Source organism: Haliotis cracherodii, unplaced genomic scaffold, assembly GCF_022045235.1.
Source record: "Haliotis cracherodii isolate W230 unplaced genomic scaffold, xgHalCrac1.p SCAF_1, whole genome shotgun sequence".
NCBI classification, from domain to species: Eukaryota; Metazoa; Mollusca; class Gastropoda; order Lepetellida; family Haliotidae; genus Haliotis; species Haliotis cracherodii.
Genome location: NW_027266264.1, coordinates 30,966,511 through 30,983,643, shown reverse-complemented (window position 1 = coordinate 30,983,643; position 17,133 = coordinate 30,966,511). Strand labels below are relative to the sequence as shown.

The 17,133-nt window shown below is 40.0% G+C and overlaps 1 protein-coding gene across 1 annotated transcript in view; it reads right to left on the bottom strand.

The window, feature by feature from the left end:
- Positions 1–2,882: 2,882 nt before the first annotated feature.
- Positions 2,883–17,133, bottom strand: part of LOC139455247 (WSCD family member AGAP003962-like) — a 30,904-nt gene continuing 16,653 nt past the window's right edge. Inside the window, exons 2-3 of the mRNA XM_071236801.1 lie at positions 15,519–15,752; positions 2,883–3,316 (exon numbers count right to left, since the gene is read on the bottom strand). Coding sequence (XP_071092902.1) covers positions 2,964–3,316; positions 15,519–15,752 — 587 coding nt within the window. The 3' untranslated portion in view covers positions 2,883–2,963. The remainder of the gene's footprint in view (positions 3,317–15,518; positions 15,753–17,133) is intronic.

The following is a 17,133-nucleotide window of genomic DNA, read 5'->3' as shown; positions in this document are numbered from 1 at the left end:
CCGGGGTAGACTAGGTCTTCAGCAACCCATGCTTGCCATAAAAGGCGATTAAGCTTGCCGTAAGAGGCGACTAACGGGATCGGGTGGGTTTTCTTAAGAGTATGATACAAATATTTTAATACAAATTTAATAATACACACTAAATATAAATCTGTGCATGTTGTACTATTCTTAAGAATAATTAACTGTATTAACAATGCCAATGTTAGAATAATATCAATACCGCTATGTTTAATATGAAATATGTCTCAAATTTTATTTGTGATAATCTGAAGGTATAATAATGACAATGATATCATAATTAAAATTATATTACCAATCTGAAACTGACGTAGTCTTCTTCACAATACATTTAATATAGAAGCCGATGAACATATTAACTTTATAACATCCTTACATGCCATTATCAACTTGATTAAAGTTAACTGCAAAATGTTTGTCCATTCATTCTTCAATCACTGGAAATAGGAAATAGTTACAAACTTTGCTTTCATCATATTGTGCAACCAAGTCTGACAATAGTGAAGTACATAAAGTACATCTCAACTAATTCTTATGAAGGCGACTAGCGTTATCGGAACTTTTTCACAGACTCTAATCCACCCTTACCAACATGCTTCTGTTTACTAGCGCGAATACTGTTAGGTTCTGTCTGACTGTTCCTCAAAAGGGTAATTCTTCTTTCAGTTTATCAGTTTCTTTCTTTCTTGCAGTTTCTGTTTGCATTTTTTTTAGGAAAGTGAGGAATTTGTCAAAGTTTATCCACAGTTTGTTGTCTTCAGTGATAATTTTGAAGACGTCCAAAAGATGTTTCCCCATATGTATGTATTGTCATATTTGAAAATATATTTCCAAAATAAAAAAAGAAGACAAAACACAACACATCTACAATACACTCCTCAGTTATCTCCAATTTAATATAATACATATATTATACATTATACCTTAAATCTATTGGTTTTCGTCATCAACATTTGTAATGCGTTATTAACATGTATATTTCATAATGTCTCGATGCCGCTCCAATGCTCTTCCATCCCCTCGACGGAGGAGAAATCTTGATCAGTGATTTGTCACTCAACCAGACATCTCTCGATCGCAGTTGAGGACATACCCTGTGTTGACGACACCAATGCAGTCGTTGTTGACGATGTTGTCGACTCAATATGACGCGTCGAACAGGACGTCTTGCTCGTAGACCTGCTGCTCTTAAACGGTTTTGTACGGTCTGGTCGGCGATTCTGAGCAATTCGAGTATTTGGGATGCGGTTGAGGTGGCTGTGGTCGTCCTTTCACGTATATGGCACAGTTGGATGTAGTGATCTTGGGCGGGGCTGGTTACTCTTGGTCCTCCCGACCTTCCCCGATCATGTTGACCCATGCGGTTAGAATTGATCCCATAGACTTGTGATGGTGCGGGGTACAGCTGATCGGGATTCCCCTGCCTGCAAGCGACCTATGACGTTGTTTCTTTGCACTTCTGTTAATCTTGGCGTGTTGTTGTACTGTCACTGTTCGATTGACGAAGATGCCAGGCAATTAAAAACCCTGCACTTTAATACCGTTCATAGTGATGCCGCACGTGCATAACGTGCAGTAGCTCCATGGCTCTTTCGTTAATGCACAGGGTACGTGTTTCCCGTCTAATGGTTTGCATGCCCTTGTTATGATCATTTTAATCCGGGAAATTTGTCACTACAACACATAAAACCTCTTCATTGTGCACCTCTTGGTCCGCTAATTTTGCCTTTATGCCAAAAACTATCCGTTTTACTTTTCTTTTTTTGAAGAGTATATTTTGAAAATGTTACCGAGACTTGATAAAGTGCTAACAAAATTTATAGTCCCTTTCCTTATGAGTAAGCATGTAATTGTTTACCCAATTCCCCATAGTATTGAGGACATTTCCAAATTTGACCCTTGCAATCAACCCTGTGTTTGGCAGACATTTCTTGTGAATATGAAACGGGTTTGCCGCGTCTCTTTTTCTACACTCTAAACAATGATGAAGGAACAAGAAGTAGCTCTGAAATGTCATACAAAGAATTCAATCAGTTGCCATCCATAAAAAAGTGTCATGCATTCATGTTCTCCCAACTTCAAAGACTTCACTCAAGACATTGTTTTTTACAAACTGAAACATCATCCTGAACCTGTAACATTTTTTAAAACGTGTGCCTACCAGCGAAGCAGCAGCAGTATCACAAAAATATTTTATGACTCGGCCAAGGTATTGAACCACCAACCCTTCGCTCCATCAACTACACCACGGAAGCGGTCAGGATCAGGTAAGGAATCCAATCAGTGAAAAATAGTATCGTAATTATTTCTTTAAACCTGTTTAGTTGACGGGGACGTGGTTTAGTTGACGGGGGCGTGGGGTTTTGGTTGACCATGAAATATTCTTTCGGTCATTGCTTTGTAAACCATACCATATGTTTGAAACAATTATTTCTTTGGCAAAACGTGAGGCCAAATTATCTTGGCCTGTATTTGCTGGAACAAAGTATTTTGGCAACATGTTTTTTTTTCATTCAGTCCACGAAGATGTAGTATGAAAGTGGCAAGTTTATCAGAGACTTTTAACATTAAGGAAACCCCCACTCCAATATCCTTGCATACCAAAATAAATCAGACATGTATAGAGCTTAAATGTTGATGACACACACCATCAACCATTTGCCCCAGATGCCTTCCATTTGCATGTGCTGGACTTTTTGCAAGCAGGAAGGACGGAAATAACATTGATTTGAAAACTGACAACGGCACCTCAAGTTTGAGGTAAAACCTCCGTTCTCCGTTCAGCCTGAAGCAAAATTAACCTGCTGTTTGGCACATACTCTATGTTTAAGGTGAACAATAAATCTGTTTTTTCCCTCTGAGTTGGTTTATGGATGCTGTAAAATGAGGCCACCCTCAAGCAAAGTAACGACTCATTTTAAAATGTATTTGGTGTAGTGTGATTACAACTTCCACGTGTCCATATCCTCTCGGATGTTTTCAAACCGGTCTTTAAACATCTTTTGCATTTGGTCAATTACACTATTTACAGCCATTCTTTGTTTTTTGGAAAAGAAGAACTCTAGTGTGATTCCAGTCTCTTTTCTATGGAAGTGTCCTTCACTGTCTCTCAAAGCACATCGAACGTCTCCTTTAATACCCGACTGTCCCAGGAACGCCTTAATCCTGACTAATTCCCATGCGAGGTTCTGTTTCAGTGCGTCATAGAAGATGGGCAAAACATCCTGAAGCTTTATCCAGGAGGCAAAAAATGGAATATATTGCTGAATCCGTTCTTCAGTAAATTTGCCCCACTCTGAAAGAAGTGAAGATGATACATTTTGTAACAATTATGCAGCAATTGATGCATTTATTGAATATGGTATGTTGTGAGTGTTGCGTGACACGAATGCACGTTGTGATGATATGATGGCGCTATGACAGAATACGAATGACTGACTGATTGACAGAGCGGGAAGGGTACACCATGTGTGTGAGTGAGTTGGGTTTCACGCCGCCTTTGACACTATTCCAGTTATATCACGGCGTGTCAGCTTAATGTGGGAGGAAAGCCTGAACTGATGCAGGTCTCAGACGTTTACCACTTCGGTGAAACCCACGAGCACGGGTATGGTGCTGACAAACCTAGAAACATAATCGGGGCGAACCGGGATTCGAACCAACAATCATAGGTTTCTGGCGAGCCCAAGGGACGCAACTCTGCACAGAGAATCGCGGCGCCTTAGACGACTGGGCCACCCGTGCCCCCGGGTTCACCAGGAAACGATGGAGAGATTCAATGGCTGGTGATACGTGAGTCAAAATTTAATATCGCATTAGCAATATGTCAGCAATAAAGTGACGACAACAAGTTAACCATGCACGCTGCAAAAGTGAGGGGTAATTTCGCAATACTATAAGATTTGATTGACAAAAAGGTAACTCATACTTAGACGAATATATAATGCATGTTTATACAAAGTCCGCACACTAGGTTTGACGATGAACATTCCATCACAAGGGTATCATTTAGGAGGTTCTTCCTCGTTAGGTTAAAGGAAATATTCGTGAGTCAGACCTGGTCATTATGCCGTGAAAAGACTTAACCATGTCCAGCCCAATTCCAACATTTTCCCATCAGAAACATATATCACGAATCATTTTAACTTTTCTACATTAGGTGACATTTGATCTCACTCACGCAAAATGCAATCCAGTACAGTCTGGAAACAGAAAGTCTAATGTCCCTAGCTACCTTCGTAACATAGTTATAAGCATTTCCGATTTAATTACACCGATTCCTGTTTGGGAAAACTATGGAATACTGTAAGGGACATTCTCGCGACCTCGCTATCTCGACCTTTGGAAACGAGCTAAATATGCCCAAAACATCAGAATGCGAGATCGCGAGAACGCGAGATTTAGTCAAGTGTCGCAATCTCGCGTTCTCGCGTTTTTGAAAATAGTTGCATATAACTGTGTAGGCAATTGACACTAAAGCACGAGAACGCGAGATCGCGACATTGGTCAATTGTCGCAATCTCGCGTTCTCGCGTTTTTGAAAATAATTGCATATGACTGTATAGGCAATTGACACAAAAGCACGAGAACGTTCCTAAAGTTCGCAATAACAACTTTATCGTCAGTTTAATCAGTCAAAGAGATTATCTGTAGTTGCTAGAATAGGTATAAATACGGACGGCAGACAGTCACATATCATTCTGATTCCCCAACTCTCGTGTTAATAGTAACATCATGTTTCCGTGGATTGACATGTCTTTGCATGTATTTGTGACAGGTGCCATCAGTTACAATCCTGTGACTGGATAAAGTCGATATATTTAATTTAATATCATAGATACAAATATGAAATTTTGGACCTCGATAGTCACATGTTGTCGTTGTAAAAGGCATTGAAAATTGTTCAGTGTCATGTCACATCAGGCCACAAAGTTGCACTAAACTCAGTATCTCGTATGACCGCCCGGGGCAGCAATCACGGCTCTGCATCTCCTCTGTACTGACTGGTTAAGCGTACGAATTCTGTCCTGCGGAATTCGGCGCCATTTTGCTTGTAACGCGTTGGCCAGTTGTGGAGTGTCTGTGGCGGTTCTGACGTTGACGTACACGTCGATCGAGTTCATCTCAGAGTTGTTTGATTGGGTTGAGATCTGGAGATCTCGACGGCCAGTGCAAGACGTTGATGTTGGCATAAGGAGGTAGTCTGCCGTGACACAAGCTATGTGCGGTGGAGCGTTGTCCTGTTGAAACAGCTCCCTGTGGCGGTCAATTATTGGAAGAAGGTGAGGTTGAAGAATTTGATTCATGTGGCGATTTGCTGTCAAATTTCCCTGAACCACAACCAAGTCAGATCTCGTGGTGTAGGATATGCAATATGTAGGCTGACCCTAGCGGGATTCCGTCAGTTCTCCATTCGATACTCACACCGTAGTCTGTCCCCTGGTCCTGCGCCATGACTGTGGAATTTATATTTTTTAGGTATTCTGTTTTACTAAAAACCTAGGCAAGTCTAGTTTAGTTGATTCCAAAACCGCAGAAGGGGAATGGTTCTTTCGAATAAAAAATATATTTTAAAGAAATGTTTTCATTGACTACGTGTTACTCTATCTGTCCCCAGATCCTAGAGAATATATTTGAAACGGACTCCAAGTAAATTATGATTTGACAAGTCTAGATTGCCTAAGTTCTGGTCCTGAAATCAAGCATCGTTCTGGGATCCATTTGGATTCTATTGAGTAGATTTATAATTTTAACTACAACCAAATTATTGTATTTCTGGGATGTTGGTTGATTTTAGATGTGGGTATTTAAAGGTATATATTATTTATGATATAGCTAAGGTATGTGCACGTGTAAAAATTGTAGTTTGTAGTCAACCAAAGAAGATCTTCAACACTTTAGATTGTATACTGTTTTGAAATGTCTCGCCTCATGAACATGTTCCTTATTTCAATAGTGTATTCAATTCCACCCATGACTGTGCACAACATTTATATATTTTACATGTATACGACGGCTATATGGGCAAGTATAACGGTAAACACAAATGTGTGTTTGTTTAACATTTTTGTGTGTTGAAACACGTGTTATATTAAAGGGAAATATAACATTTAGTCTGTTCGGGTAACTAATTCTAGCTATTGTTTCCTGAATAAAATAGTATTTACATCAGGCATACAACATATTATTTGGTGTCGTGTGACACCAGATGTTGTTTTCAACCAATACTCATGTCATAGACAACCAAAGAAATGTGAAACATCAATGCTAGAGAATAACCAATTTCGATTTTCCAACGAAACAAATTCCTTTTGGCGTAAACGTTGACAATAGCGGTAAAAATATATTCATGGATCACTGAAAATCAGTGATGAAGCAATTGTTAGCAAACAATGTTGCCGCGGATGAATAGATGAAGTTATGCCGAAACAGTAAGCTCTTAGAACTCTTGTTTGCCAGCTGGGACCATGTCAGTATATCAGGTATGAAATGTATTTACATGTTGAACGCATTGACAGAGAGTATTGTTATCTTGAACAGTTTCTGCAAACGAAGTAGACATTTTGGATTCCATTTATGCACACGAAGATGTTTCATTTATCAAAATATGCCTATGTTTGTTTGAAGGGAACATGCTCTTCGCCAACTTTGCTGCAGGCTTCAATGCAGGGTTGGAGTACACAAAGACTATTCAGAGACAATCAATTCATGAATTAATCAGTGCGACTACCAGTGCAAATAAAGAATGTTTATTATAACATGTTAATGTCATTGTGTGTATATACAACACAGAAATAAAGTACAAGTTTACTTTTCTACAGTTTTATATACATAAAGTACAAGATTACTTTTCTACTTTTCCTGGATCACTCCATTCTAATACTTGGGTAACATAGGGTAGACCAGCCAGTGCCTGCCGCCATGACCTATGTTGTGTTAAGTTTTGTGCGACAAACGGGACGCAAAACTAATGGGAGGATACAGACTACACTGGCCCAGGCTGACCCAAGCGGGATTCTCTCTACTGGTTAGTTCTCCATGCGATACTCACAGCATTGTGTGTCTCCCAGACCCAAGAGAATAAATATGAAAAGGACTCCAACTCAAGTCAAGAATGATTTTGCAAGTCAAGATTGCCTCAGTTTGGGCCCTGAAATCAAGATAACAGAAATAAGTAAACATTTCTCCAAGTCTGGAGAGTGTTTGATGATCCGCTGCCCAAACTGATTTCTGTAGGTGATATAGAAACGGACAATGTACGCCCATCACTTTTTTTAGGTATTTACCCTATACACCATTCAATATTTCTTTATACTTTACACACATTAGACATACACTGGACTGGCACCTTTGGCTGTTAAGGGTGTTTTCGGGGATTTTTTCATATTGCGTTTCCAGGTATATGAGAGTAGACACGATCGATTCTGGAGCATACCTCATACACTGTTTACCAAAGGCAAATTACCATGTTGAGTAATGTCTAGAATCATGTAAGTCTTTGATTGGCATTTGGAAATTGGAAGAACATGAATGACGGAAGTTGGAAGGACAAGACGTAGTCCTGAAACTTCGTTATCAAAGTACTTAATAAAAGCTTTGTTTTCATTGAAACACGTAATTGCCTTTACTTACAAGACGTTAATCTCCATTGTTATTCCTCATCACCAGTGTAGTGTACTTTACTGTCAGTCAGCTTAGTGTCGGCCGGGAGCGACAAATTTATATTTAGTAGGAAAACTCCCCGTGGCGTTCCGGACTAGGAAGGGCTCAGACACCGTTCACTGACACGGGGATATAGGAGTACCGCTCATCAATCGTGTTTAAATCCTAAACGAAATAAACATTTGGTGTCTAAACACGTTTAGTGTCTAAACACACGAAATAAAGTGCATACCATCAGGGTATAATCTCGGCAGACGGCTACACAAAATTCAAGTCAATTCTAAAATCCCAATAGCTAGTATGTGTACCAAATTCACACACATGAGTTCCAAAGAAGGGCAGTTCAACCGGAATTGCTGAGGTAGATGGTGACCTCCCATACACATAAAACAACAACGCGAAGTGAGGTGGTCTCTGTCTTAGACAAGCTTCGGTTAGGCCAGGTTTACACAGTGCCGATTATGGCTCCCGTTTGAGATCACGAAAAGTGAAAAAGTCGGATTACTATCCTCAGTGATCTGGAATGTCCTTTCATTGTCTGAACGGAGTCGTATTCGTTCGTAATAGAGTCCTACGGATCGGGAAAGGTCCATGAGGTCCGCAAAGCAATCCCGACAGTATGGTGCGTCCCGTAACATTCGGGAAACTCAGCCGAATTTGTCTAGTCGGATTACAATCGTGACTATGTCGTGACAGATTCTGCTGCATCGGATCAAAATCGTAACAAAGTGTCTGTGTTGCCTGGGCGATGTCCCTAGGATCGGGACGCTGTCGTGATGAACGGGCATGAATTCTTCATTGCCGATTCTTGTCGATTGAGTCCAGATTGTTTCCAGATCTTGGCGATTGCTTCACTGTCCGGTCACTGTCGGATCTCTGTCGGATCGCATTCGGGAGAATCGGGACGCTGTCGGGACAGATTCGGTCGTTATTTACCATGCGGAAGATACAAATCGGATCAGATTCTGAGTGAGACAATATCTGATTATTTGTGAACTTCTTGCCACGAATCACAGGATCTTGATCAGACTCAGAATGGTCCTATCAAGGAAGGCAGTAAAAATCCTGAATGTGCGACTGAGCCCTTAGGCAAAGGTACTCCGCGGCACCAACACCACCACTACTACCAGTATGTGCTGACAAGTTCTTCTTGTATATATGTGGTGCCCCAGGAATAAGGCCGTGTTCAGTGTTGGTAACGGGTTAGATATATAACACAGAGATTTGGGAAGGCTCACTCTTATCCCATCGCGCGCATGTTGGTTTGTTGTTGAACGCCGGAGTCAGCAATATTCCAGCTATATGACGGCGGTCTGTAAATAATCAAGTCTGGACCAGACAATCCAGTGATTGATATCATGAGCATCAATCCACGCAATTGGGATCGATGACATGCATCAACCAAGTCAGCGAGCCTGACCATTCGATCCCGTAGTTGCCACTTACGACAAGCATAGTCGCCTTTCACGGCAAGCCTGGGTTAATGAAGGCCTATTCTACCCAGGATCCGCATGTCGTTTAATAAGTGTCAGGTCGAGGCCTTGCTTATTTGTGTTAGTGTGAGGGTAGTGGGGTCGATGGATGGGTTCTGAGCTCTCACTATGCAATGCTATGTTTCGTTTTCAGCTCAGTCACACGTGTTGTCTTTAGAAGTGTGGCTGATACAATACGATAATCATTCATTTGGATCTTGACTAGAATGTATGAAATTCTAAATATCTATTTCAAAGTCTATGTATTTCTTATTCTTTGACCTTTTCTAAGTCTGAACGTTTTCTAATGATTTTAGCTAAAGTTAACGCAAATGTGGTACCCCGGTATCTTATGTGTAAGGGAAATATTCAATAATTGAAAATTTACGTTGAAACAGAACTGTGCTGGATAATATGTAGTATTCTGTTACACTGCCATCTGACTATTTATCATACAATTAACTTCCCTGCCTCTATCATTGCAAGGAGTATCAGAGACTAATTATCGGTATATGGTCTCTGGCAATATCTACCAACGGTCACCACCTACAAAGATAAGTCGTGACAGCCAGCAAGTTATTCGGTAGCAGTTTACAGATTTTGTTTAGGTATTCGTTGGTTATATTGGACCACGAAACGGGAAGTACGTGTGGCTGTTTCTTCAACATTCTCTTTCTAATAATTTTGACAGGATGTGACAGTTGCGTTGTCGTGGATCGATTACGTACTGGAAACAAAACGGGAAGTCACGTGTGGCTGTTTCTTCAACATTCTCTTTCTAATAATTTTGACAGGATGTGACAGTTGCGTTGTCGTGGATCGATTACGTACTGGAAACAAAACGGGAAGTCACGTGTGGCTGTTTCTTCAACATTCTCTTCCTAATAATTTTGACAGGATGTGACAGTTGCGTTGTTGTGGATCGATTACGTACTGGAAACAAAACGGGAAGTCACGTGTGGCTGTTTCTTCAACATTCTCTTTCTAATAATTTTGACAGGATGTGACAGTTGCGTTGTTGTGGATCGATTACGTACTGGAAACAAAACGGGAAGTCACGTGAGCGTGGAATAGCAAATTTGAGCAAGTTGAAAGTAGAATTCAATGCTTCCATCAGGAGCCACGTACGCAGCGCCAAACTCTAACACGCGAGAGTTGGCCAATGAAACCTCGACAAATAGAAATTCCAGATTACGCTGAAGCTCGATTGACAATGTCAATCAAGCAAAAAGAGGAGCTGGATGAAATCATTCTCTCGCAGTAAATTCCGATGCCAAATAACGACAGATTCTAGACGGTAAAACGATGGTTAGAAAGCGTAAAAAACGTCGTTTTTTCGTCCATTGCCATACACGGGGAAAAACGACGTTTTCGTGTTTGCAGTGACTAGTACCGGTCTACACAAGCGGCTGGAACAGGCTACTGCACTCTTTTGCTGTGGAAAGACATAGAGAAATAGAGACGGAATCAAGCTTAACTCAGCCGGGTGTGACGTCACATAAACGAGATGAGCTTTGAAAATGGAGGCCTGTACGTACCGATTCCCAGCTTGGCACAAGTTCACGACGCGCATAGAGAGTCGGGAATCAGCTTACAGAAAGTAACAAATCTCTCAACTGGTTCCAGTCCCTGTATGCGCGTTGTCAACTTGAGATATTGTAATATGAAGAGACGGGGCTCAACTTATTAAGATCTCAAGCTCTCTTGTCCCTAAAAGTTAAAGTACACTCTTCAACTTGTTTTCTGTTATGCAACGCATACTTTGACAATTGTAGTAACCGCATCTCTGGATTTTGTGACCTGAAATTGTTCATTTATACATGTATGTATTTATAAATACCTACTGACAATGTCTGCGAAAGAAGTACTTTCCTATGAACATTAGCTTCCACGTTGATAGGACTGTCAAGTCGTCTGTTTCAGTCACATGTGGTTATTGTGATTTGACCAATCCGAATCGATTAATTTCGACATTCATGATAGAATTAACATTATACGGCCATTTGTGGTATATTCGTACATGTGGTATTTTATATGGCAATAAATATTATTTTATGTTATACCGAGAGAGTTATACATGTATGTATTGTTTTGGTTGGTAATTCTTTCAATTACTTTATTACCTATATAAACTATATTATCAAGATGGATCCAGGTAGAGTTATTACTCGATTGAAATCATGTCGCAGTGCAGTGAGCAATTCCCTCAATGTGGACAAAAGTTTTCTGCATTTAAAACTACCATCGTACATTGTCCTAAAAATAACAAGTTCAATTTATTATCATTGCTGTTGTTGTTATTGTTATTTTTATTATTATTCCGCCGATTGTTGCGACAAAAACAACTTATTAATGAGTAGACCGATGCTGTTCAAATTGTTGATATGTATGTGGACATTTGAGCTCCGGGAACCACAAACAACCCAAGGTCATAAGCCGAATGACAAAGGGCAGATCATTCAGTTACCATTCACCTTTAAAGACATGTTTTGCCCTGTTGTCTCGCAACTTCTTGTCACGTCTATTGTTTCCGGGGCTGGACATTTCATGTTATTTGATTCAAGATTTTACTTTGATTGGGGTACATGTCTTCCAAATCTTGACCAATGTCGCGATCTCGCATTGTCGTGCTTTTGTGTCAATTGCCTATACAGTCATATGCAACTATTTTCAAAAACACGAGAACGCAAGCTTGCGACACTTGACCAATGTCGCAATCTCGCGATGTTGCGTTCTCGTGCTTTCGTGCCAATTGGCTATAAGTTAATGCAACTATTTTCCAAAAACGCGAAATCGCCAGATTTCGACACTTGACCAATGTCGCGATCTCGCTATCTCGCGTTTTTCGGCCAATTACCTATACAGTCTTCTAGTGACTCAGTCGTCTGAGGCGTCGCAATTCGCTGTGTAGAGTTGCGTTTCTTGGGTGTGCCAGAAACCTATGATGGTGGGTTTCGTCCCATTTCAAGCTGACAAGCCGGGGTATAACTGAAATATTAATACTGTTCAAAGCGGTGTTAAGCCAAACTCACTCACTTATTCAGAGCCATGCCGGTCCCTCAGGCTGGATATTGGGGGTACTTTTCCAGTATAAGCATGCCTGTCAAGTGGATGTCAAGGCCGCAATGAATTATAAGTTGGAGTTTGATTGAATTTTAAAATACATGGGAGACGGAACGCATTTTATTTTTAACATTTTATTGTTTTCTTATCGAACCATTTAGGGCATCTGTGTACAATTGCTGTCGAAGGGTGCGATTCACATGCATCATGCGTGTTCATGATCAGTAGGTCTATGTGCACGGAGTAGGAACACACATATTAGCGATATTTCTATTTCTAGGAACTTTGAGGCAATAGAATAATGTAAGTTGCGATGTTTTGTAGCCAGGTGGGAGAGGATGAAAATCTATTAATTTATTTTGTATGGCCTAAAGTAGCGACTGTGGTGTCGTGTAAAAACATCGGACAATCTCATTTTAGCCGAATGGTACAAACTGGTCTTTGAGAATTTTGTTTTGATGAATATGCTAGCCGTGTATAATATTGTCTTATGGAGAAAATCACTGGCCTGTGAGTATTTCTGCAATTAACAGCGCAGCCGCGAATAGCTGCAATACTGCTGATGTTGCTTTAAGCAATATTTACTTTCTCACTGACAGTGATATATTGTTTCCAGCTTCCTCACACTTTAATGTCTTCACTATCACTGGACATTCATGTGCACAATTTATTTTGTTTAAATTATAATGAGCATGTTGAGGGTTTTAATTTATGGTACAAAGGAAACTGTAGCAAAGGGAGAGTACTCTACTCTACATGGGACTTTGTGTATGTAAATTACAGAGCATTTTCAAGCTCCAGTCATAAGTTTGGTAAATGCTACTTGGAGAATGAAGAGCATGAAAGAAGCATGACCACCGGACTACTAACGTGCGCATGCGCCTTGACATTATGATCTTACACATGCGCACGGACAGCGTCTAAAAAAACGAGAACACGAGAACACGAGAACGCGTGATCGCGAGAAAATGAAATATCGGATTCTCGCGATTTCGTGTTTTTGTGGCCTAATTTAACAAGTCGAGATTGCGAGATCGCAAGATTTTTCATCATGTCCAAATGTCGCATTCTCGTGTTGTCGACTTTTGACAAAAAGTGCTATGCATCAAAAATACGAAAATGCGAGATCGCTAGAACGCGATATTATGGCCAAATCTCGCGTTCTCGCGATCTCGCATTCTGGTGTTTTGGGCATATTTAGCTCGTTTCCAAAGGTCGAGATCGCGAGAATGCGAGGTCGCGAGAATGTCCCTTACAGTATTCCATAAAAAAACACATTTCCAATGCAGTACAACTTTGAAACAGAAATTTTATACACGTTTTTCCATAGTGTTCTGCAGAAGTTCGTGTTTACAGGGTTATGTTATCAGCATTTGTTAGGCGTTTAGGATCGTCAACCGTAAGTCTTGTTGCCCGTTTTGTACCTCGTTCTCGGCAGCTATTTAAATATCCGTCTGGGCGCAAGTCGTCTCGTGTGTCTGTTCGTCCCTGTGATGTCTAGTCTTCGTCCAGTACTGCCGCCTATCCACATGTCTAAAACTTAAACGCTACATATACCTTAATAATAAATTTATAAGCACTTCCTGTTTCATAACCTTGACCATGAATCTCAGCCATGAACCATGAACATTTCAATAATAAATTCTCAAAATATTGTTTACACACATTTTTGAAATGTCTACTCAGTGGGTGACCTTGACCTTCAGCACCATCCAATCACATGCGAGAACATTAGTTCAAACTTAGGTTGTGTTACAAATATGAAGTCTCCATTTCATGGGCGAATGACCCTCAGGACGACCTTGATATTTGACACACACTACCATGACTTTCATATCGAGGTAACATAGGAAGTCTTGAATGAGGGGCAGTCGGATAGCCTATTGGTTAAAGCGTTCGTTCGTCACGCCGAAGACCAAAGTTCGATTCCCGACATGGGTACTATGTGTGACGCCCATTTCTGGCGTGATATTGCTGGAATATTGCTAAAAGCGGCGTAAAACCAAACTCACTCACTCACTCACTATCTTAAATGAGTGGGAAATGTGTAGATGTTTTATGAATTAAACCGAAACTTCGTGTTTATTTAACCAGTAAAAAACCTGACATTTCCAAGAGTTGACAAAACGTCCTTTCCAAATATATTTCAAAAATTGGGAATCAGTGGAAGGCTTTTGAAACAGCTCAGAAGCATTGGAATGCATCAGGAGTCTATTAAATGTTTTTGAATGTTTTGGAATACAATGCATTGTTTAATTTGAATGGACATGTTGGCATACCCGGGGACCTTGCTAGGAACAGTTGTTTCATTAAATAGTTTATGGGGACCATACACGGTTTCACTATACGGTACTATTTAATTTGATCCAAGCAGACTTGAGTAGATATCACTTAGAATAAGCACAAACTCTCGTGTTATGATTTAAACTTATAAACCTAGTATTCATTGGGATCTCTATTAAGTAAGAGACTTCTTTCTATACGCATTCAGACCTATCGTGAGGTTTTACTTTCCAGCTTCGCCCCCTTGGTTTTTCCCTCTCCCCAGGGCATGCTCTGTCTACCAAAAACCTTGTGAGCGTGTTTTCTCCAATACTTATATATTTATTCGAAATGAAATTGGATCACTAAACAAGCCGTGTCGGTTTATGTCAATATGTCTCCTACCTCCAGCACATGCTTAAAAAATTGGTCTGAATAGTACCATGGACTCCACTTTTAGTAGAGATTTCTTACGTTTATCTTAACGTTTTTTGACGCTTTCATTCACTATGATTATTTCCAAGTTGTTTTTTTCTCAAGATAGACATTGTTGAGTAAGTAATATCCTTTCTTGAAATGTGATCCGTGAATTGGGTTTTGAACCAAGATGCATTTCATTGTTTTAACTGTAAAGTCTGGATCAGAATATAGTTCGACTAGAGACAGATATACTTTATTTCTTGTAAAGGATACCAAACATTTTTGTAGACCCACCACAAACCTTTACAAGCCCCAAACATATATATCAAATAATCGACCACTTGTTTGTTGTTTTACGCCGCTTTCAGCAATATTCCAATTATATGATTGCGGACTGCAAATAATCGTATTTATACCAGACAATCCAGTGATGATCACTATGGATACGTGGAATGCACTCTTTCACGTTACCATGCCTGACCGTCCGATCCGTTTACTTACCTCTTACAAATGTCATCGGTTAGTGGGGATCTATATTCTTAGTCGCTTATTGTTTACAACAAAAGAGTTAACTGATTTAGGATCCACAGTCTATTCCTAACAGTCGTAAGTACTCACGTTTCCCATATCTGTCGACACTGGGTTCTCCTGTGTGGTTTGAGTTGGACAATTTGAACAGGGACAGCATTGATTCATACGGGTTTCTTATTAGAAGTATTGCTCTGGCATAACCTTTGCCTGCATAACCATTGTGGGTCTTCACGGCTACCACGGAACCATTGGACAGACTCTCGCCAGGAAAACCGTTGTGTCTCAATTCCTCGTCTATGTAAATCGACCCTGTAGCAATCCCTGAAATACAGTTACAGTAAACTACGGTTATAACGAACTCAAAGGGACTACTATTTTTAGTTCGTTATAACCGTAATTCGTTATAAGCATATATTCAGCATAACTACAGCACATAGTCGGGACTAAAAAGTAAGTTCGTTATATCCGCCAGTTAGTTATAAGCGTGTTCGTTATAAACGTAGTTTACTGTAATTGTGTTTGTAATGTTCGGGAGCCTTTTAGGGCCATTTGGCTTCTGGTTATGTCTTGAAATTTCAAGATACTAAGTTGAGATTTCAATATACTATGTGAGTGAGTGAGTTGTGTTTAACGCCGTTTTTAATAGTATTCCAGTTATATCGCGGCGTGTCAGCTTAATGTGGGTGGAAATCCCGAAGTGATGCAGGTCTCAGACGTTTACCACTTCGGTGAAACCCATTAGCTCGGGTGTGGTTACTAAGTCGAAATTTCAAGATATTATGTTGAGTTTCAAGATACATAAGTTGAAATTTCAATATACTAAGTTGAAATTTCAAGTTAGTATCTTGTAATTTCAACTTTTATATCTTGAAAGTTCAACTTAGTATCTTGTAATTTCAAGTTATGAATCTTGAAATTTCAACATTCTAGCATCTTGAAATTTCAAGATACTATGTTGATATTTCAAGTTATAATCTTACAATTTCCATTTATTATCTTGAAATTTCAAGATCATTAGAAATAGCCTTAGACAGTGACATAAATATCGAGATGGTTTTAAGCTTCTACTTTGTTGTGTCAGTTTCATGTACTGGATGGTGTGAAGATCTTACTGACTAATTCAGAAAATGGAGAGAGATGGGGGATTAAACTTAAATATCACATCTGAGTAATGTCACGACACATTGCTTCACAAATACGATAACAAAACCAGCATGTCCACGGTATAGTAATGACATAATTTATGATGTATTTATTGTTGAGCATAGATTCAAATTAAAACATAAACATTCCGGTTGCATACATCTGATCTGCTTACAAACCTAGCCAGCCGACGTTGGAAGAATCTGATCCAACCCACTCAGCCACACAAGCTTCCACAAAAATGAAAGTCCAACAACTGGTAGTTTAGATCACATACTTTGCGTACCCCTCTGACGTTTGTAAATTGGCACGGCTCCCATGGCCTAAAGCTATGAACACAGAATGTCATTTAGAAAGTGGTCAAATGTAACAAATGTTATATTTGGGATAACATTTTCCAGACTACCAGTTGTCGGACTTTCATTTTTGTGGATGCCACGGTGGCTGAGTGGGTTAGATCGCTGACCCGGACGGGACTCAATCCCCCCTAAAGTACGAGAATCTGTGCTTGAATCTGCTCTTGACATGTAGTTATACTGTAGGGGGATCCTACCACAGT